This window comes from Pyrus communis, chromosome 12 (genome assembly GCF_963583255.1).
Source record: "Pyrus communis chromosome 12, drPyrComm1.1, whole genome shotgun sequence".
NCBI classification, from domain to species: domain Eukaryota; kingdom Viridiplantae; phylum Streptophyta; class Magnoliopsida; order Rosales; family Rosaceae; genus Pyrus; species Pyrus communis.
This window is the reverse complement of record NC_084814.1, coordinates 15898626-15921033: the sequence shown is the minus strand read 5'-3', so window position 1 is coordinate 15921033 and position 22408 is coordinate 15898626. Positions and strand designations below refer to the sequence as shown.

General features: G+C 33.6%; 2 protein-coding genes across 3 annotated transcripts; one reads left to right on the top strand and one right to left on the bottom strand.

Moving 5' to 3' along the window:
• Positions 1-849: 849 nt before the first annotated feature.
• LOC137709802 (protein SPIRAL1-like 5) lies at positions 850-1652 on the bottom strand. The gene is made up of 2 exons (XM_068448785.1): positions 1368-1652; positions 850-1207 (listed from the first exon to the last, which is right to left on the bottom strand). The coding sequence occupies exons 1-2, from the start codon at positions 1608-1610 to the stop codon at positions 1133-1135; spliced, it is 318 nt and encodes a 105-aa protein (XP_068304886.1). The 5' UTR covers positions 1611-1652; the 3' UTR covers positions 850-1132.
• Positions 1653-11453: 9801 nt separating this feature from the next.
• LOC137711109 (beta-carotene hydroxylase 2, chloroplastic-like) lies at positions 11454-13536 on the top strand. Of its 2 annotated transcripts, XM_068450315.1 has the most exons (7): positions 11465-12033; positions 12125-12184; positions 12281-12352; positions 12474-12608; positions 12794-12919; positions 13000-13056; positions 13146-13536. In XM_068450315.1, exons 1-7 carry the CDS (start codon positions 11641-11643, stop codon positions 13218-13220), a joined length of 918 nt encoding a protein of 305 aa, XP_068306416.1. In that variant the 5' UTR covers positions 11465-11640; the 3' UTR covers positions 13221-13536. The 2 variants fall into 2 exon arrangements, with proteins under 2 accessions (XP_068306417.1, XP_068306416.1); XM_068450316.1 differs by lacking the exon at positions 12474-12608 and having other exon boundaries at positions 11454-12033.
• Positions 13537-22408: the final 8872 nt, after the last annotated feature.

Sequence of the window (22408 nt, the reverse complement as noted above, 5' to 3'; positions counted from 1 at the left end):
GAAGCACATAGACAAAGAAACAACCATTATATAACCTACATATAAACATATATATGAATAATATAAGGTGATGATGATCCAATCGACAAAATGCTACTTATCTAAGTGGAGTTGGTTTATGTCTAACATTCAAAGGACATGCAGAATATAAGGAAAAGTTGGTTCCAGGAACAAATTTTCAGTTTCCGCGATAACAATAAGAAACAGAAAAATAATCAAGCTAGGGAGAGATAAGAAAAAGTACGTACGTAATTGTTTATTCAAGTTTTATGATTAAACATAAATTGCGATAACTACACAAGCTATACATGAAGGTTGAAAGCTTTAATCATCGACATGAGATTAACTCAATGTACGTGGAAACGAATAGTATTGTTTCCATGGCCATGAATTAATTAAACAAAAAAAAAAAAACACATCATTGGAAGAATCAATATCAAATGAAATTACTGGAAATCGTAAGCATTAAATTAATTGGAAAATAAATGAAGGAAAAAAAAAACATATGTGAGAATATAGCATGAGAATACAGAGCCACAACTGGAAGACGTAGAAAGACCAAACCATGAACTAAATTTCCACTAGTTGGTAAGAAAAAATCAATACAGAAGCTAAGGAAAAGAAAAAACGAGTACCAGTTCGATTTAGTGAGAACATAGTTGGCAATCTTCAAAGTTCAAACGAACCCCAAAACGGGGTCATTTTCGAGTTTCCAAATCTGGCAGTGTGTATGATAGACAAACAATTCTACATATAATTGGACCATACATAATTCAAATACCAAAAGAAAACTTAAAATCATATACTCATATATAGCAGTGTAATATTACAAACTTAGCAAACCCCAAATATATATATATATATATATGCTAACCTAGCTAATAAATTCCATCATAAGGGGAGATATTAAAACGTACATTTTTTATAGTTATATACCCAGTCTTTGATCTTCATCTTCGTGTTCCCAGCCTCCAAATATAAAGCAAACAAATTGAAGTACGTACCCTTGCAAATCTCACACTTATGGGGACTGATAAATCCCTCTTATTATACACAAGTTTTTCTTAATTTCTCCCAAAATCACAATCAAAATATATATTAGCTAGGTAGAATTTGGGAGAAATTAAAGTACTCACTTAGCTCCAAACAAGTACCCAAGTGATGAATCTCCACCAGGAGCTGATTTAACTTTTGTTGTCGGACGATCCTGAATAAATATCATTCGGTAGAAAAATACATTATAAATTTATAATAATTAAGGTGTAGCTGCAAAGTTGAATTCTCAAAATTTAGTTCATATACAAAAAATAAAAAATAAAAAAAATACAAAATAAAAAATAAAAAACAAAAAAATAAGGAGCGCTTACAGTTAAGAAGTTCCCAGAATTTTGGCCCTCAGCTCTGTGATAGTTGTTGGAATTTTTTTGTTTTTCTGAAGAGTTAGTAGGAGTATCTGGAGGCTTAAATTCAGTGCTGGAATCAAATCTATCGATGCCATATGGGGGTATTACTGGCTTAGCTGTTGGAGGTGGACTTTGTTTCTGATCATCTGAGCCAAACAAGTACCCCAATGAGCTTTGTCCCCCACCATAGCTCCCACCTCTACTCATGGCTGCAACTTAATTTGACAATTTCAAGATCTATTTGTCCAAAGTTAGAGGTATAGGAGAAACAAAGAGAACCCTAATATATATAAACAAATTATGTGTGAAATCTATGTGCATATTTTTGGATGGGTTGATGACGATGTATCTTACCTAATTTGTCATTATTTTCTTTATTGATTAATAATATCAACTTTAATCGTATGGTGCATAATAATATAGGTTAGAAAGGGCATCTGATGGATTGAGTAATAGCCCTTGTTGCATGGTGGTGATGTATGTGTATGTGATTGTCTAATAGACTCTACATGTAATACGTTCCATGATCCATCCATTGTTGGAATCCCATTCATCCCAGATCGGCTAGAGGGAAAGGAGAGAAGCACTTTGAATAGAATTAACCCACTCTAACTAATATCGAGGCCTTTGGTAATAAAACCTCACACCTGACAGATTGGACAGATGGTAAAGTGGGGACAGTATCGATGTTGTTGGAGTGGGCCCTCGGCCAATCGACCTAAAAATTTCTACATGGTATCAAAGCCAGGAGACGGGCTCGTACTGCCACGTGATTGGTGGGTCCCTATTTGGCCCCGCGTGTTGGGTGAGCCCCGACTTGGCTCCACGTGGTTGCCGCTGTGTGGACCTCCATGTGTGACCCACAAAATGGGGTTTCATGTGCGGTGGCATGTTGGAATCCCATTTATCCCACATCGGCCAGAGGGAAAGGAGAGAAGCACTTTGAATAGAATTACCCCACTCTAACTAACACCGAGGCCTTTTGTGATAAAACCCCACACCTAACGGATTGGGCAGGTGGTAAAGTGGGGACAATATCAATGTTGTTGGAGTGGGCCCTTGGTTCGTCAACCTGAAAAATTCTACATCCATAGTTAAATCACTCTTGTTCTTTTATTGAAATGCTCAATCATTAAAAGACAATTGTTCAAGCATTCATGCAATAGGGAATGACTTAACTCCATATAACTTCATGTAATATTTCTTAATTCTTTGATGTGGGACTTTAAACTTTATATTCTGACATGCTTTCTCAAGTGTGATGAATTTTTTAATCTAGCTAGCACGTGGATAGTTTTAATTGAGTGACATGCAACATATGTGGATGTTGGTTGTCACATTGGGCAAACTCAACACCATGAATTGCCATGATGAATGAAGTTAATTCCACTCTAGAAACTAATTAATTGACAATAAGGAGAGTAACCATGCCAAATTTCTTCACTCTCCAGTGACGGACTTTGAACTTCATATCCTTACAATTATTAGTATTTGTTTTGTTAAGGGTTGTGGGAAAGAAAATATTTAATTTGAGGGACAATAGTGATGAAGTATGTAATTGTAACTATACTCAAATTGTTACTTTAATTATGAAGGCTTTGGAAAGTAATGTTATTTTATACATCAAATAATGGGGATGAAAGATTCAAATTCCCGACAACAAATATAAGGATGAATGTTCTTTAACTAACTGAGTTACAAGCATCCTACAAGTTTTTAAAAACATTTTACTGGCCTAGAAAATGCAAATAAAAAGAAGAATACAAATCGATTATAATTATACAACTACTCGCTGATGCAGGTCATTAATACTATTGGAAAACTAATACTGATCTTATATAAATTGATTGGAACTTAAAAGCGGTGTCTTTTGATAGAAAGATTTGTCTGTCCACACTTGAATTTAAATCAATAGTTACAATTTTTTACTCTTCATGAATAGTCACTACTTTTTAAAAATGTATCTTAGCCTTTATAAATAGGCAAGTCCCCCCGTAGTCATGAATCATTGTTTGATATTTGCATAGTCTATAGATACGAGAGAGTGGTCAACAAATTGTAGTCCATTAAAGCCTTATCTTTGTAGTGTTAACATCGTAAGGATGTGGTCGGTGTATTTTGGGAGAAGGGTGCCGATCAACCATGAACAACGTAGAGAGATGTAAATTGTCTTAAGGGTACATAATGTGGAACATTTGCCTTGAGTATTTTTGTTTTTGAGATGAAACGGTCGAGGTTTTAGCCAAATTCGTTGCTACCGTACTGGCGATTTGAGGGTAACACATCCAAATCTTGAAATCATCTACACCCAAACTCAAAGGACTAAGATGACATTCCAAAACCAAAGTAACTTAATTCCTCATTTTGGCATTGGTTTTTCTCATGTGCATGCATTAAATTTAATATTTAATTGCATGATTATTTGTTCAAAATTTTATGTGATTAAATATAGCAATTGAACAAATTTTTTGTTTGTTTAATTGCATGATTATTTGTTCAATTTTTTATGTGATTAAATTTAATATTTAATTACATGATTATTTGAGGGTAACCCCATTTTCCCACCAATAGAGACATATAATTTAGCATGAAATAAAATGAAATGTTGTGCTTCTAAACCACATTCAACGAAGTTGATATATATGTGCAAGCACGACATAAATTTTGTTGTTTATTTGTAATATTCCTTTAAATAGTAAACTAGTTTAACATATTGAAAAGAAAGAAAAATTGCTCTAAAACAGTTGCTTCGCAAGGTAGACAGAATTATAAGTTGGTTGAATGTCAAAATCAAGTGGTCTTGATTAGCCTTTGAAAGCAACCTTAACCATGAACTAGTGGTATATGATTACGTAGAAAGTTGATGACTTACATGTCTAGCAACCATTGTTTAGTTATTAATCAGATTCTTAGCCCGTAGAGATTATCTTAATTTCCCTCTCATTTGATTGAAATTGAGAGATAAGCGTTTACTTAACAGGTTAAAAATGACAATTAGTATTACGATTTAGTGATATTACTTTTCACTTATAAGTGAGAGATCTTAAGTTTGAACCTTGTGGATGTTAACATTGTCAAGTTCGAATCCAATTCATTCATCTACCTCTTAGTATAAATATATCGTTGTATACAAAAATACAACAAAAAAAATAAAATCAATTTTAATAAAACCAATAAACCATGTATATATGAATCATACAAGAAGAGCTACATCACTACTACAATAAAGCGACCGATGTGGATCAATGTCCATAGAGCGATATATTAATTAAGAATCTAGTCATGGACTTAGAGATCATATGCAACTCTCAATTAATCTAATAAAACCATGTCTGGAATCGTACAAAAGTGTTATAAGTTACCTCATTACTGTCAAAGCAGGTAAAAATTATATCATATGATATAATTAACTGTCACCCACTCGACAGGTTCATGTGATTCTTGGGCCTAATTGCAAAAACCCACATTATTTTACGTACTAAAGAACTGCTTACTGGGGTAAAATCAGTACGATAGTACACGGATTAGTCTATCGGCATCTATAAAGGGGGGTGTGTGTGTTACATATCAGTACATTAGAGCTGGAAAAAAGAAAAGCCGGAATAGACATAGAGTAATAGTTGTATTTTCTAGCTCACAGTAGTAATTCAAAGGAAAAGAAGAAAAAATCAGTTAAATTCAGATAAATTATTAAAAGAAAACAAAAAGATAGTGATGGTAGGGTTTTCTTTGAAATGAGCACTTAAGCAGCTAGTGTTAGCACTCTTAGAAGTTACAACAACAGAAAACATTAATTAGGATTATACTTTGATGTTTAATTTATTTAAACTTCAAACAAATTCATCAATAACAAAACTAACTTCTTGTTCTTAAGTATAAGTATATAGTTTGCAAATAAGTTCATTCATGAAAGTTGGCAGATATTTATAGTGGTGATGAATCAATGTGTTGAGGTCTTGTCAACCATCGAGTAGTGTTTGTTTGAACCTTTGACAGGGAGAGTTGATGGAGAAAGATATGACACCCTATGGCCCTCAAAGTGAGCAGTATCTGTCATCTGTTTTAGTCTTGGACATCAATTATTTTGAGTGAAATGTCATCAAGATCATTTCTTCATCAGCTATACTCTCTCTCTCTCTCTCTCTCTCTCTCTCTCTCTCTCTCTCTCTCTCCGCACACACACACACACATGCTATACATATATATATATATTCTCCCTTCCTGATAGAACAAATGAGATCAGTACAGAATTAGGGCAGACAGTTTCCATATTTGATGATAGCTACTGACCTAGCTAGCAAGTGCTTTCAATACTATAATAAGTATGGACTATTGAGGTATAAATAAGCATGAAAACTACAAGTACTTGAGTCAAGGACGAAAGGAGAAATGGAATCAGGTCGTTTACCAGGAATTAATGAACTGAAACTTTTTGTATGTATGGAGGCGCTGAGTGCATGTGAATTGAAATGCATGAGTGAAGGACTCGAGATGATTTTGTGCTGTGCTATGCTTGGAAAATCAACCAGTGTGAAAATTGCAGATAATAAAAGAAACCTAGTTGATAACTGTTTTATTTTTAATTTTTGGTTTTCACTTCGTACCTGTGATCGAGGGAAATTCAAAAGTGAATGAGAGATGAAAGAAGGATTGTGGTAGAGATCGATGTCGAGGAAATGTATAAGGAAAGACACAAAATCAAAAATTGTCCATTTGATAACCATTTTACTTTTCTGAAAACTGAAACACTTTTTTCTTTGTCGAAACCTAAGATTACACCCCGAAGAGTAAGACTAATCCCTAATAGAGTAGGGATGGAAATTCTAACTTTTAAACCCGATAACCGTGGATAACTATCTGAATGGAACAAATTTAGGTATGAACTTTCGGGTATATTTTGGATATGGGGAAAAACTATGCATATTATTCGGTTATGGTTTTGGATATAGTTATAGGGGTCCCGATCTGTGTTCGTACCCGAATCATATATATATATATATGTATGTATGTATGTATATTCGTTATTTGCTGAACCCATTACCTTGATAATACAAAAGTTGCATTGTTTTAGTTGCATTTTGTGGGAAACTTCAAAAGTTTTGAATCAAAATCAATGAGAATTCAATGGTTCTTAGGGAGATATCAAAGATCAGACAACATCAATTTTCATTAGCACTCCAAACTTTCTACATTTAGAAAGAAAAATACATTTGTAAGGAGTGCAAAATGAGATTTCTAGCGTACCAATAACAGTTCCCATTTTAAATTCAATGCTTTAATTTTAATACTCCACAAGACCCATTCATTGAATCATTTTATACATCAAATATTTAATGACTAAATTAATATCTACTAAATTATAATGCATCAACTGAACGAGTATATTTTTTTTATTGACGAAGATGGATATAACTGTTAACCTATGGGGAATCCATTATGGTTATAGATAATTCCCAATGGTAATTTGCAATTATGGATATGGTTAATTTTCTTGGTTATAGGATGAATACAGTATTTCCATCCCCAAACCGAACCATTTGACAAAGGCTAAATGCTTTAATTCTAGCCCAGCACTAGTCATAGTCAAACAACACATGTCTCCTCAAAACTTTTAACCAGAGAAGTGCTTTTGCCAATTTCGTGCCTCAAACCCAGACCAAGGAGCAAACTTGACTTGAAATTCTACCACATTTCCACTGGATCACTACTATGGTTGAAAACTGAAATAATTGTTTGGTAATTTTTTTCCCTACTTTAACTAGGAAAAAAAAATGAAAAAATGTAATCATTTTATGATGGGTCAAGATTGTCAACATTTTCAAAAGCAAAAATGTAGGCTGATGGGCCGAGCTATATGACTTAAAATGTGAATTGACTGAAAATTTAAAGAAAGCAGTAAAAATCTACAAGATTCAGGCCATGAAGGACAATTTAATGCTAAAGGAGCCCACCGAGACCACTAACATTAGATTGGGCTTAGTACCACACATATGCTTCTAAGAGGAAATCGTGGTGGTTGGAATGACATATCAACGAAATCATACCATGCACAGGGTGGTAGAGCTGTAAGAGTTTTAGATCTCAGGGATTGTGGGCACTGTTCACTTCGAAGGAAAGCTTTGATTGATTTCACGAAGGTCCTAAGCTTGAAGGCTTCTGACTCTTTTTATAGGTAGTTGAAAGGGAGCGCCTCAATCATATAGTTGAGCTGGAGTAAGGGTAGATCAATCATTTTGAATTGTTTTCACTTTCACTCACTCTTCTTTATTCCTTCCCCACACCCCTCCACCCAACAAAAAAAAAAAACACGCTTGTTCATCGTCATTTCTCCTATATACTTTCCTTATATTTCAAACAACAAATGTGAAAACAAAAAACAAGAAACAAAATGCTTATGAAACATATGCCTAAATAACTTGAATATTTATAGAAGCTTAGAGAGGAAGTTTAGAGAGAAAGCAACTTTATTGAATATACCTCATACTTTCATTAACAATAATCAGAAGTTACATTTGGTATTTATAGCATTGAGCTAAGATAGCAATTCACAGTTTTACCCTTACCTATCCTAGCTTATTACATATACAATTATAACAAACTACACAATTATAAACTAACTGTGATGACTATACTTGATGCTCTTTACACCCCCTCCAAGGTTAACTTGGTATCAGAGGAACCAAGAGTAGCATCGATCAAATCACGATCAGTAACCAATGCTTCATCTGTAGTTAAAGAATCATAGATCTCTTTGATTTGCTACAGATACTTAGAAATTCACAGAGAGCCTTTCTGAAGAGATTGAAGGTGAGATCGTAGTGGATGAATATGTACATCAGATACACCACCAAATTGTTGTTCAAATTTGAGCCACAGATCTCGAGAAGATGAAACACCAACATTGAATGGAATTACTTCTTCAGATAAGGCAAAGCTTAATCAGATGAGGAGATTATGATATTTTCATATCAAAGCTCAAAAGCTGGATTGAGCGAATGATCTGGAAGCACCGGGAAAGACACAGTTCAGTTCCATCAATGATACCAATCAACTTGTAGCATCTGAGAATCTTAGCAAACAAAGCACGCCATGGAAGATAATTGTAGCGCTTGAGCTTTATCGGAACCATGCCGCCAAAATTCTAAATCGTAAGAGAAGTATATGAATTTGAGAAGTTAGGGTTTCACGAAGATGAATTTTGGTGCGGAAGTGACACCGACTCAATTGGAGATGAAGATTTCGATAGAGACACCATGACATTCAAGAATTAAGAGATGAAATTCAAGAACTTAGCAGGACAATTAAAGAGTTGAAGAACAACAATCTTCGAAGATTAGAAAAAGTGAGCGAAAGCTTGAGAGGTCCAAGATGCCTATAGGCAAAAGGCGAGAGAGAGATACCATATAGAAGCTTAGAGAGGAAGCTTAGAGAGAAAGCAACTTTGTTGAATATACCTCATACTTTCATTAACAATAATTAGAAGTTACATTTGTTATTTATAGCATTGAGCTATGATGACAATTGAAAGTTTTACCCTTAGCTATATAAGCTTATTACATACACAGTTATAACAAACTATACAATTAGAAACTAACTTTGATGAATATACTTGATGCTATATAATATTTACTGCCGCTAGTAATGGCTTTGGTTATTTCCTTGCAGCATTTATCATGTTATTTTCCATTGTAATATTTTCAAACTAATGCAAGCAAATTGTAGAGATGTCCATTCACAGAAACATTATCTGCATGTTGGCCTCACCACATAACAGGCATTAAGTTGGTTCATTTCCAAGATCCCATTAGGCGTTAATTAGAATTTAGGAACTGTTTTTTGTTTTCTTTTACGCCTTAAGCATTAAGGAATTGATGCGGTTGGATATGGATACTGTGGAACCTCATGAGTGAGTGATGAAAAGAGATTAAGGTAATGAAATAATGATGAAAATTTGAGTCGACCTAGGAAGTTTGTTAGAAGTTTAGAACTGGAAAAAGGAAGTGAAGGTATGACAGAGACCTACTGACCAAGCTGACTGAGAAACAAAGGAGCTCCACCTGTATGCTCTTTACTGAACATTACACGTAAAAGTGTGAAGTATTGGGTCCCAAATTGTAAAAAGGCGGAATATCCCTTATTGATAATCACATGATGGGGATACATGAAGATCGCCCAGATATCTATATGCAAAAATATATGAGACAAATATGTTGGATTCATGTAAAAATGAACAAACCGGTGACATCCTGTTGAGAAAGATATGAAAATGGGGGTGACTTAGGAGAAACTTTTAAGTTCAAGTTAAGATTAACAGATATTGTCGACATTTCTATCACATCTGTTAAATATCTAAAACTCTTATATTTTGTCCAAACTAGTGTTTGACAATCCCTAAAGTTTCAATTTAAATTTTCATCATTACCACCGAAAGCAACCGATATCGATATCAATATTCGATATATCCGTCGATATTTTCACAAATTTGTATATCGATATTTCCACCGATACTGATATTTTAAACATTGGTCTTAGACTGAATATAATATCTGTCCTAAAAATTACATACTCAAACAAACATCTACGGACATAATTGGCACAAGAACCTTTTCGTACGTAATTAGACATTTAGCACAATACAACATGATATGTATGTATGTATGTATGTATGTAAGTATACATTGAACTACTTACCTGTCATCTGTCAATTACCATTTGATATTTGGAGGATGTTAACTTAAACATCTTATAATATAAGGTTTAGAGTTTTTGATTTAGAGTTTGTGGTGGTAAACCCTAAACCTATATCTCCTTCTTTGATGATAAACACACAACATATCCAATGTACAACAAAAGTATGGAAATTATCTGATGGGTATAGCCCAACATTTTATTAGACTTTTGCCCATGAGAAACGAAGGCCCATAAAACAGAGATAGTAAAGCCCTAATTCTAACACAAGCCCTGCGGCTGCAACAGTTGTGTGTGTCGCCGATTGATTCACTAAGGTATAAAACAGATATAATTCATGCGACGATATATATTTAATACAATCTTTATTTGACTGTTTAATATAATTATGTGAATATATGTAATTAATATAATCATTATTTGACCATAGAGATAATAATTGTATTAAATACATGTACGTATTGTAACCAAATCTCAAAAATTAAAACCATTTTCTGGATATAAAGAGGGTTTCCTTGACATGATCACTGTATTTTGCTTACAAACCTCACCTTACTCTCAAATTTACCAAAGGAAAGTTACTTTCACACACCATTTTTAGCTTCTCACACACTCGTCTTTATGTACAGTCATTAGATTAAATAAATCAAACAAAATCAATGAGCAGGATTAAACAGGAGTGTGTAAGAAAAAAAAATGATACGTGAAAATCACTTCCCCTTACCAAACTGACAAGGTGGAATGATTTGAGCAGTGACTCAAATTCAACGAGTCATATTTTTTTGTAGTACCCAAAAATTGGATAGGGATCATGATACAGTTGATCATCAGCGGTTAACTCAAGCGCCTCTTTAATTGTACAAAATAGTTGCCTCCAAAAGACAAAACTAAACAGGAGTGTACAAGTAAACATCACTTACATTATTAAAGTTGTTATCGGTAACAACTAAGATAAACTTATACCACCAGTACTTCCTTTCATTACCATTCATCATTTCAATAATCCTCAATCAATAATACTTAGAGTTGTTACATACATGTTTGCTCACTAGATAAATTTTAAAGTTTCCAAAAAGTATGAAAACAAAAAACAGAACGAAACAAAAATGTGTTCGTAACTTCTTGATGTGAATATGTGCTCAATTTGAGAGAGAAACAAAAAAACGATATTACAAGTGTTTGGGCTCTATGCATACTAGACTAAAAGGGATGTGTAAGGGTATTGGCTGGTGAAAATTCAAGTAGTACCAAATATGTAATCGCAAAAAATTGAATTTAAATAAGAAAAGAAAGTTTTGTACCCAAAGCAACTAGTAACATGCCACCCTAACCCCCATGGTTGCCCAGAAACAGAAAGTCCTCTTATAAGTAAACACTCAACTAATTATAATGGCTGAAGCTGAAAGCCTTAATTATACGCCCCCTCTGCACCTAAAACTACACTCTGTCCCATCCCATCTTTTCCTCAAAAGCACTTTTAATTTCCAGCTTCTACTTCTCTCTCAGTTTCAAGCTGTTTTCTAAAGTCAAAGCTCGAAGCTTTAAGGGCATGGCGACCGGAGTTTCGTTGTCTTCAGTCACCTTAACTAACAGTTTCGAACGAAAAACTCCGTTTTCTGGAAAACCCATCTCAGAAACGAGCCCCTTTTTGCTTTTAGCTTCTTCATCAATTCACTTCAACAGGAAGAGATGGAAGAGCATGCGCTCAGTCATGGAGAAGAAAGCGGAGAATGATCATGCAAAAGTTAAGGACGACATGACTGTGACTAAAGCCTTGGAAGACACGGAGAAGTTGAATATTATAACACTGCGTGCGTCGGAGAGATTGGAGAGGAAGAGATCAGAGAGGTATACTTACCTTGTTGCTGCAATCATGTCCAGCCTTGGAGTCACTTCAGCTGCTGCCATGGCTGTTTACTATAGATTTTATTGGCAAACAGAGGTAAAACTAATTTCATTTTTATATTTAAAATTGGATTAACTTTCATTTTCTTGACATGGGTTTTAAATTTTGATTAATTTTTATGAAACAGGTTGGTGAATATCTTCTTCCTGAAATGTTTGGAACATTTGCTCTCTCTGTGGGATCTGCTGTACGTAATGCAATTAAAAATCATGAAAATTTCATTGATCAAATTCTTTATTTTTGCAATGAAATTAATTTAAACACGTTTTGTGTAACTCCAAAGGTGGGGATGGAGTTTTGGGCAAGGTGGGCTCATAGAGCTCTGTGGCATGCTTCACTGTGGCAGATGCATGAGGTAAGCCCTACACAACTCCCAACTCTAATAATCTAAATTTTTCCCATGCAAGATTTGTTACTGTAGTGACCCCGATTTTAATTTTTAATTTTTTATGTTTTTTTATTTTTTACTACGGCAGTCTCACCACCGGCCCCGGGATGGTCCTTTTGAGTTGAACGATGTATTTGCAATAACCAATGCTGTTCCTGCTATTGCCCTTCTTTCTTATGGTTTGTTTAACAAGGGTCTATTTCCAGGACTCTGTTTTGGTGCTGTAAGTACTTTTTTTTTCTAGTCAAACCCTAATATTAATATTGAAGGGGTTTAAAGGTTATTCAATTTCGGATCTCTACAGGTACTTTGTCCGTATTTGGTCGATAACTTGTAGGTGCTATATATTGATTATCCGATGTTAGATTGGTCAATTAAAGGGGTGACTAATTTTTATTTTTTATATAGGGTTTAGGAATCACAACATTTGGGATGGCCTACATGTTTGTGCACGATGGACTTGTCCACCGTCGATTTCTGGTAGGGCCAATCGCAGATGTTCCTTATTTACGAAAAGTTGCTGCAGCCCACCAGGTAAATTACGTTGATTTTGTGGTTCAAATTGTCATTGTGTTTTTTTTTTCCTTAATGTATTTTCCTGTAAATTTTAATAGCTTCATCACTCATGCATCTTCAATGGAGTCCCATATGGGTTGTTCTTGGGACCTAAGGTAATACTCAGCCCTAATGCTTTTAAACAAACTAATTAAGGTTCTTAATTTCTGTTAAATTTCAATTAAATATGCGAATTGTGTTGCAGGAAATAAAGGAAGTTGGGGGCATGGAAGAATTGGAAAAGGAAGTCCAGCGCATGGCTAGGAAATCCAACAGTTGATGATAATATTGTTTCTTTCTGCTTGCTTATTGCTTCAATTTGTCAAAGTCCTTGAGAAAAATTAAGAGAGGGAAGAGTGAGGGACTTCTTCAAAAATCACAAAGAGCAGACGTGCAAGCAAGTGCTTATGGCTTAAGGACAATGTTGAGGTATTATAGTGAGACAAGCAAAATAGGAATTTAGGAAACTTCACCCCTGCCATCAAATTGTCTACAACTCCTTAAACTGTAATCACTATCCATTTATATGGAACTAGCTTGGTTGGGACTCAAGTGCCTCTTAAACTTCATCTATGCCATCAAATTGGTTACATGCATTGTTTTGACCTTTCTAATGCTCTGCTAGACCTGGCAACAACTTGTTAGCATTAGGCCTGGCAATTTCTGACACGACCCGATAACCCGACACGACACGACACGAAATTAACAGGTGTTTGGGTCGACACGATAACGAATCGGGTCGTTATCGGGTAACCCGATAAGCACTTGTTAAGATAACGGGTTGATTCGGGTATACACGTGAGTAACACGATACACGAGAAGCATAATATTATTTTTATAATTTTATAACCCTAAAAAAATACTGTAATAATTATATACATTAATTTTACAATTTTATACCCCTAAAAATTATAATAAATATATATATATATATATATTAAATTAACTATAAAGTTTATAATAATTATAATAATTATATATACTATAATAATTATACCCCCAAAATATTAACTATCTATAATAATTATATATATATATATATTAAATTTTATAAAAACTATAATAATTATTAATTAATAATTTAATATGCATGATGCATTGCATGATTTTACATCCATTGATGTGATTTCTTTCCATTCAATTTCTTGCCGTTGCCGCCCTTTTTGAAAAAAAAAATGGAGGGAAAATGAAAATGTTAAGAAAAGTTGAAAATAAAACAAAAAAGTGAGGGAATTAGGGAAAGATGTTGGAGGGAAAAGTGAAAATGATAAGAAAAAGTTGAAAATGAAACAAAAAAGAGAGGGAAAAATGAAAATTAATAGAAGTGGTGAGAAATATATATATTTTTTTTAAGTTATTAACTTTTTATCACACACATGACATATCTCACTATTTTTATAATGACACAAGTGATGTATGTGCTATTCCGTGTACCAGTCAATTATAATTTATACGTACAAAATAAATAGATTTAAATCTACTTAATAAATATATATACACACACACACGGAACTTGATTGATGGCATATGAATTCTCCAAAACTAATTTCAACGATCCCAACCGTCAAACTTGTTTGTATATACTTTGAGATCACATCAAAAAAAAATCGTAAAAAATAAACATTTAGAGATCAAGTAACGGGACAAAGCTTTTCGACGGTTATAAACGAAAAATCACGACTTAACGGTTATTTTAACTTCGATTTTGATGATTTTTTATAGCTACACTCCTTGACCCTATATGAATACAATGAATGAATTCGATCTTCAATTTAAAATATTTACACAAGTGGATACCACAAAATCTTATGTTATACTTGATGAAAGTATAAATAAACTCTAAGAAGTGTTAGTTAATCTATTGTTTTTATGGGATACGAATTCTCTTAAACTAATTTCAACGATCCAAACCGTCAAACTTGTTTGTATATGCTTTGAGATCACATCAGCAAAAAATCACAAAAAAAAAAACATTCAGAGATCAAGTAACGGGACAAAACTTTTCAACGGTTATAAACGAAAAATCACGATTTAACGGTTATTTTAACTCCGATTTTGATGATTTTTTACAGCTACACTCCTTAACCCTATATGAATATAATGAATGAATTAGATCTTCAATTTAAAATATTTACACAAGTGTATACCACAAAATTTTATGTTATACTTAATGAAAATATAAATAAACTCTTAAGTGTTAGTCAATCTATCATTTTGATGGGATACGAATTCTCCAAAACTAATTTCAATGATCCAAACCGTTAAACTTGTTTGTATATGCTTGGAGATCACATCAGCAAAAAATCACAAAAAACAAACATTCAGAGATCAAGTAACGGGACAAAGTTTTTCAACAGTTATAAACGAAAAATCACAATTTAAAGGTTATTTTAACTACAATTTTGATGATTTTTCATAACTACACTCCTTGACCCTATATGAATACAAAGAATGAATTCGATCTTCAATTTAAAATATTTACACAAGTGGATACCACAAAATCTTATGTTATACTTAATGAAAGTATAAATAAACTCTAAGTGTTAGTCAATCTATCGTTTTGATGGGATACGAATTCTCCAAAACTAATTTCAACGATCCAAACTGTCAAACTTGTTTGTATATTCTTGGAGATCACATCAGTAAAAAATCACAAAAAACAAACATTCAGAGATCAAGTAACGGGACAAAGCTTTTCAACGGTTATAAATGAAAAATCAAGATTTAACGGTTATTTTAACTCTGATTTTGATGATTTTTTATAGCTACACTCCTTGACCCTATATGAATACAATGAATGAATTTGATCTTCAATTTAAAATATTTACACAAGTGGATACCACAAATCTTATGTTATACTTGATGAAAGTATAAATAAACTCTAAGAAGTGTTAGTTAATCTATTGTTTTTATGGGATACGAATTCTCTTAAACTAATTTCAACGATCCAAACCGTCAAACTTGTTTGTATATGCTTTGAGATCACATCAGCAAAAAATCACAAAAAACAAACATTCAGAGATCAAGTAACGGGACAAAGCTTTTCAACGGTTATAAACGAAAAATCACGATTTAACGGTTATTTTAACTCCGATTTTGATGATTTTTTACAGCTACACTCCTTAACCCTATATGAATATAATGAATGAATTAGATCTTCAATTTAAAATATTTACACAAGTGTATACCACAAAATCTTATGTTATACTTAATGAAAATATAAATAAACTCTTAAGTGTTAGTCAATCTATCATTTTGAAGGGATACGAATTCTCCAAAACTAATTTCAACGATCCAAACCATCAAACTTGTTTGTATATGCTTGGAGATCACATCAGCAAAAAATCACAAAAAACAAACATTCAAAGATCAAGTAACGGGACAAAGCTTTTCAACGGTTATAAACGAAAAATCAAGATTTAACGGTTATTTTAACTCCGATTTTGATGATTTTTTACAGCTACACTCCTTAACCCTCTATGAATACAATGAATGAATTCGATCTTCAATTTAAAATATTTACACAAGTGGATACCACAAAATCTTATGTTATACTTAATGAAAGTATAAAATAAACTCTAAGTGTTAGTCAATCTATCGTTTTGATGGGATACGAATTCTCCAAAACTAATTTCAACGATCCAAACCGGCAAAATTGTTTGTATATGCTTGGAGATCACATCAGCAAAAAATCACAAAAAAAAAACATTCAGAGATCAAGTAACGGGACAAAGCTTTTCGACGGTTATAAATGAAAAATCAAGATTTAACGGTTATTTGAACTCTGATTTTGATGAATTTTTACAGCTACACTCCTTGACCCTATATGAATACAAAGAATGAATTTGATCTTCAATTTAAAATATTTACACTAGTGGATGTGGATATCACAAAATCTTATGTTATAATTTATATACTTAATAAAAGTATGAGTCAACTATAATATTAATAATTATATACATTAATTTAAAATTTTTATATCCCTAAAAAGTAAAAACTATAATAATTATATATGTTAAATTAAATTTAAAAATTGATGACCATTGGATCGGCTGAGATTAAATCTCAGCCGTCCATTTCATAATTATATATATATATATATTGAAGATTTTGTAAATGGAGGTGTAAACTTTTGAGAAAGACTTACAATCTTAAAAACAAAAACTCTTTATCCTTGCACATTTAATATTTGTAATAGATTAGTAGTGTATGTATTATTTTTTTTATTAGGCTTTTATTTTCGAGTGTAGATATAATACTTGAACGAGAAATGTTTTAATGTTTTGAAGTAATATTTATGTGGCAATGTGTGATATGTGCAAATTTTAAAAAAATATTTTTTTTTCTTAACGGGTCATAACGGGTCAACGGGTGTGACACGACACGACCCGTTAAGATAACAGGTGTTACACGAAAACGACACTAACACGATAGACACGACCCGTTTGCCAGGCCTAGTTAGCATGAAACGAAAAATTCAACAATGTCTGAATTGCCTTAACTTATTTGGATTGAAACAAAATTAAACCTAGATCTTGCTTAAATATCTATATTTACTGATCACTATATTCCATAGATATCGAGCATCTCCATGGTATTCGTATTGCAACTTGTTCTATCCTGAATTTTTTTTTTTTTTTTTTTTTTTAACTCTATACAGACAACAATCTGGTGCTACCTTTTTTAGTTCAATGGAATATATTTTTACTTCAATTTTGGGTAAATATTTTACTTCAATTTGGGTAAATATCTCAAAATCATTCGGACAAACCACAGCATTGATTTTTAAATATCGAAAAGACGAGTTCTAAAGTGCATGGTTAATAGATTATGACTGGATATTTTGCTCTCGTTTATTGTTGTTCGGCATTGCTCCTTTAAAATGAAGTTTCAGGTAATATTTGCCAAACAAGTGAAACGGATCAGACGGTGCTGCTGCTCAATATTTTAGCAAATCGGATTTGGTTTGGATTTTCCCAGTCAATAATTCAACCGATGTAATTCTCATTCTAATTCATTCTTCTCCTTTTTTAATCCATAACTTTTTCTCATTTATGTAAGCAAGCATGTCAATAATCCAATGAAATTCGAGAAAAATAAAGGAGGCACAAGTACTACTCGTTCTTTAAAATGTGTAAACAAACATGTTGATAGTAAAAAGTAATACTCTATGTAGCTCTCCTTGCAAACCTAAGCACCTGCGCCTATTGTCGGCATCTCCTAGCATCCAAAGTTGTTGGGATCTTTAGGTCTCGTGATCTTTTATTGTAGTTTCTCTTTGTTAAGCATTTAGCCTCATTGTTAACTTATAAAATTACCCTTTATTCTATTTTAAATCTCAAAATTTAATGTTTCTAGGTAGTAAGGTCTCACTTTCTAATTGGTTCTCGCCTTACTAATATTTTTCTTTTTCAATCAATCCGCTTATTTCACATGTTTTATTTCTTTTGTCTACAGTTTAATTTTCAGTGTACATGTCATTTTTCTAGTTAATTATACAATTTGGTGCCATAGTCACACCATAAACATATGTTATAATGTGTGTAGATGTGGAGCATATATAGATTTGATATTTCATGGAGTATATTATAGATTTGATATTTCATGAAGTATATTATAGATTTGATAGTTCATGCATGGAGTTTGGAATTATATTAATATTTGCTTTCATGGAAACATATTTGTGGTTGTATCGTATATATGTGCTGGGAAGTTTGCTGCTTTTAACTGGCATTGCCGTTATTTGACCAGCTTTCTATGCCCTTAACTCTTTCGTCACGATTCATGTTTCCTATTCTCTCTTTGAAATTGGCCACAATACCAGTAAGTGCGCCAGCTCTAGTGACTGATGCATGACTCAACTCTAAATTTAATACATCAATATTTGTATATCGTAGTTAGAAAACAGCGAGCTTGTTCGTGTACATAGTCACATATGCGAACCTTCTCTAGGGAATTGGTGACCAAGAGCCACAGCTGGTTCATGTACATGGTCACATAAATTAAGCTTCTGTATCTAGGAGATGACCTCAAAAATGATTTTCATCTTGTCATCATTTAATTATTTGTTTGCACTGAGCAAGTGTGACTTAAGTACGTAGTCAAGATCATCAAGAGAAATTCTTACTTACAATCACCCTATATAGTCATTGTGTACAGTTTGATGCAATCCTATACAAAGACTTTGTACATATTGATTAATTAATGGAGTAATATTTTCATAGCTACTCAAGAACATGACGTATAACTCAAAATCAATTTTTCAGTCATCGTCATCTATTTATTTTCTTGTGTAAGCAAGTGAAGACTTAGATATAAAACAAGATTGTCGTGAAAAATTCTTACGTACAATTGCCGTATACAATTTTTTTCATCGTCAACTAGTCACACGAGTCACTCATGAGCATGAGGCATACGGCATACCTCAAAAGTCAAAACCAATTTTCCTGCCATCATCATCTATTTGTAATTTATTTGTGCCGAGCAAGTGACGACTGAAATGCGAAGTCAAAATTTTCAAGAGAACTATTGTATACAGTTTTCTCATCAGCAACTGGTGACATGATGAGGAATTAATACAACGCGGGGTTGAAGGGTAGGTGATGGCCGCAAGCTAATTTTTAAGGGAATTTTCATGAAAATGGCTTGAATTAATAAGTTTATTTTAATAATAAAAAATCATGCTATAACTTTATTTAATTAAAAAGACTTAAATTTTAATAAAAATGACAAAAGAACTTAAATTTTAATGAAAAAGACATAATTTTAATATTTAAAAAAAAAAAAATTTTGACGTGCAGACCCACGGGTCCTCACACAAATTGTTTATGAAACTTTCTACACTATATATGGAACTTAACGGTACACTGTTTATGAAACTTACTACACTATTTATAAAACTTACTATATTGTTTATGAAAACTTATGACATTGTTTATGAAACTTACTATACTGTTTATGAAACTTATTATTTATTGTACATGCTAACTGTGGCGAATTATTCACTCCCAATGGAGAAGAGGGCACCATCGAAGCCTTCAAGGGCCTCACCTTTTCGATGGTGGATGTTCTATTGTGTTGCACATCCTTTCAACCACTACGGTTATGCACACGTGTTCCTTTCCCTCTTACATTTTAAATGCAAAATCAATTTGAACTCTAAAGAAATCTCTATTTCTTCCCTTTATCAATGTTGGCATTAGGTTTTGTGAAAGCTTTTCAAAAGTATTCCACATATATTGGCACAGATGATGACTCGGTTAATTCAAGTTTTTCCATTACTATAACTTTAGTCACATTTTGCAACCTGGATATCTTCGTGATCTTTTGGGCATTACATCGAACACTTGGTAGGCGCGCTAAATGGAGCATATTTTCTTCAACTTATGGGCCACATAATCGTCCACTGAGTACTGCAATCGCAAGAAACCCAAATTGGGTTCACCAGAAAATCATAGGAAAGCGTCGAAAACACACACAAAAAAATGACAAATTTGTGTACCTTGTTGAGGACCCAGAGAGAGTGATTGTCGGCCCTGAGGAAGAGCTCCTGGAGGGTTTGGTCGTCGTTGGCCTTGACCTCTCTGTAATTGATGAAGTTCTCGCGGGCGTACTTGGCGTAGTAAGGTTGAGAGTCCTTTGGCAACCTCCTCACCAATCTCAGAACTTCCGCGTAGATTTTCAATGCTCTCCATTTCTCAACTTCCGACCCGCCAATCAATGATCACCGCCTCAAAACCCTCCACGAAAACAAAAAAACTCTTGCTTGTCTGAAAAAAGGGGCCCTTGTTCATTGCTTAACAAGATATAATGGGCTAAGTAAGGGCCACACCGAACTTTTGTTAGGTTTTTTTTTTTTCTTTCTCTCTCTTGTCCTTATCATTAAATAAAGTTAGTAGGTGGTTTTTGGTTAAAACTCAAAGTTTTGAAGCCTTTTTCATTAGTTTTCCTAAATATTAACTGGGGCATTCGATATCCACATAGATCAACCACCCATTTGCCTTGGAGTTCAGTGTTTGATTAAACTTTACTTACCTTATGCCTACCAGGCGTTTTGCAATAAATTGGCATACAAGGAGGGTTTTTGGGACTACAAAGAGTGGTGAGGAAAGGTGTAAATTTGGAATAGAACTAGGATATCTATGTCTATAATTCATTGTACGTTATAAAAATTTGAAAGTTTTAACGAAACACTCCAGGTACTATTCACTTTTAACGAAAAATCACATTTTACCTTTCATGGTACTATTCACTTACACCTTTATTTGTCATTTTTCATTAAAACTAAAGTTTTTTAGGACTTTTCGTTAGTTTTCCCTTTATATTTTTACCAATAAAGTTGATTTGGCAGCTATGGAGAAATAGCATAAATCTTTCTTTACACATTCCCTGTCTCCATCGATAATAGGTCGTTTATATAGAACTACCAAATGTAGCTCTTCGTATACACAACAAGAAAAAACCCTCTACCACCGGGCTTGTGATTGGGCTTTTAAAGGTAGATTTTCCATCAATTTGTACTTTCATTGATAGTTTCCATCAATCTGTATTTTCATTGATACATTTATCTTCTCTCTTTCTCTCTCTCTCACACACAAACCTAGAATTCCTTCTCACCACTGCCTGCTCCTCCCTTTGATTGGGGTCAGCAGCAACCCACTTGTTATGGATTTTTGCTCTTTGTTTTTGTCTTCCTTTTCTAGTAGTTATGCCCATGGCCTGCTCTTCAATTGCCTATGGCCATCGGTTTGAGAGGTCACGGATGGTTTTTCAAGCATTTTTCGCCGTTCCCCGCATTCATCGCTATTTCCCAGTGTTCTTCACCCTTTTGGCTTCTTCAACCATTTTCCCTGCACTATTGTCTTCCTTTTTCAACCCCAGACACTCTTTCTCTTCCATCTTCTTCATTTACTCCTCTTTTTCACGTATATACCATCCTTTCCACAACCTTTGCCCAAAGCTAGGAGTAGCTCCCCTATTTTGGTCGTCAGATCTAAACATTCTTTTCATGGCTTCACTCCCAACCAAAATGCCAGAAAATCGGGGCCACATGTGATGCGCTTTAGCCCAAAATGAGAGTGTTTTAGATGCCCCTTTAACCCTATCCCCTTCCCTTTTGTTTTGGTTTTGGTTCTACTTGTTGGGGCTTTTGTTAATGGTTACAATATGATGACTCTTCTTCAGTGTAGTGGTTTTTTGGTGGTAAAGTTTGGTTAGGAAGATCTCTCTGTTGTGGGTTGGAAAGTTTTGTGATGCAATGCCTTCATCGAATTTAACCCGGAGTTGGTTTTCTTTGAGCGGCTATGCTTCTAGCCATTGGCGAGGTGGTTGTGTCGAAGGCAGCAACATATTTTTGCCAGTGCGGGATACGATTTAAGGTTTTTTTTTTTTTTTTTTAACTGTTTTGTGCTTTTGTTGTTTAGGATTTGTGGTGAGTCGATTTTATATTATATATTTCACCCTATTCTT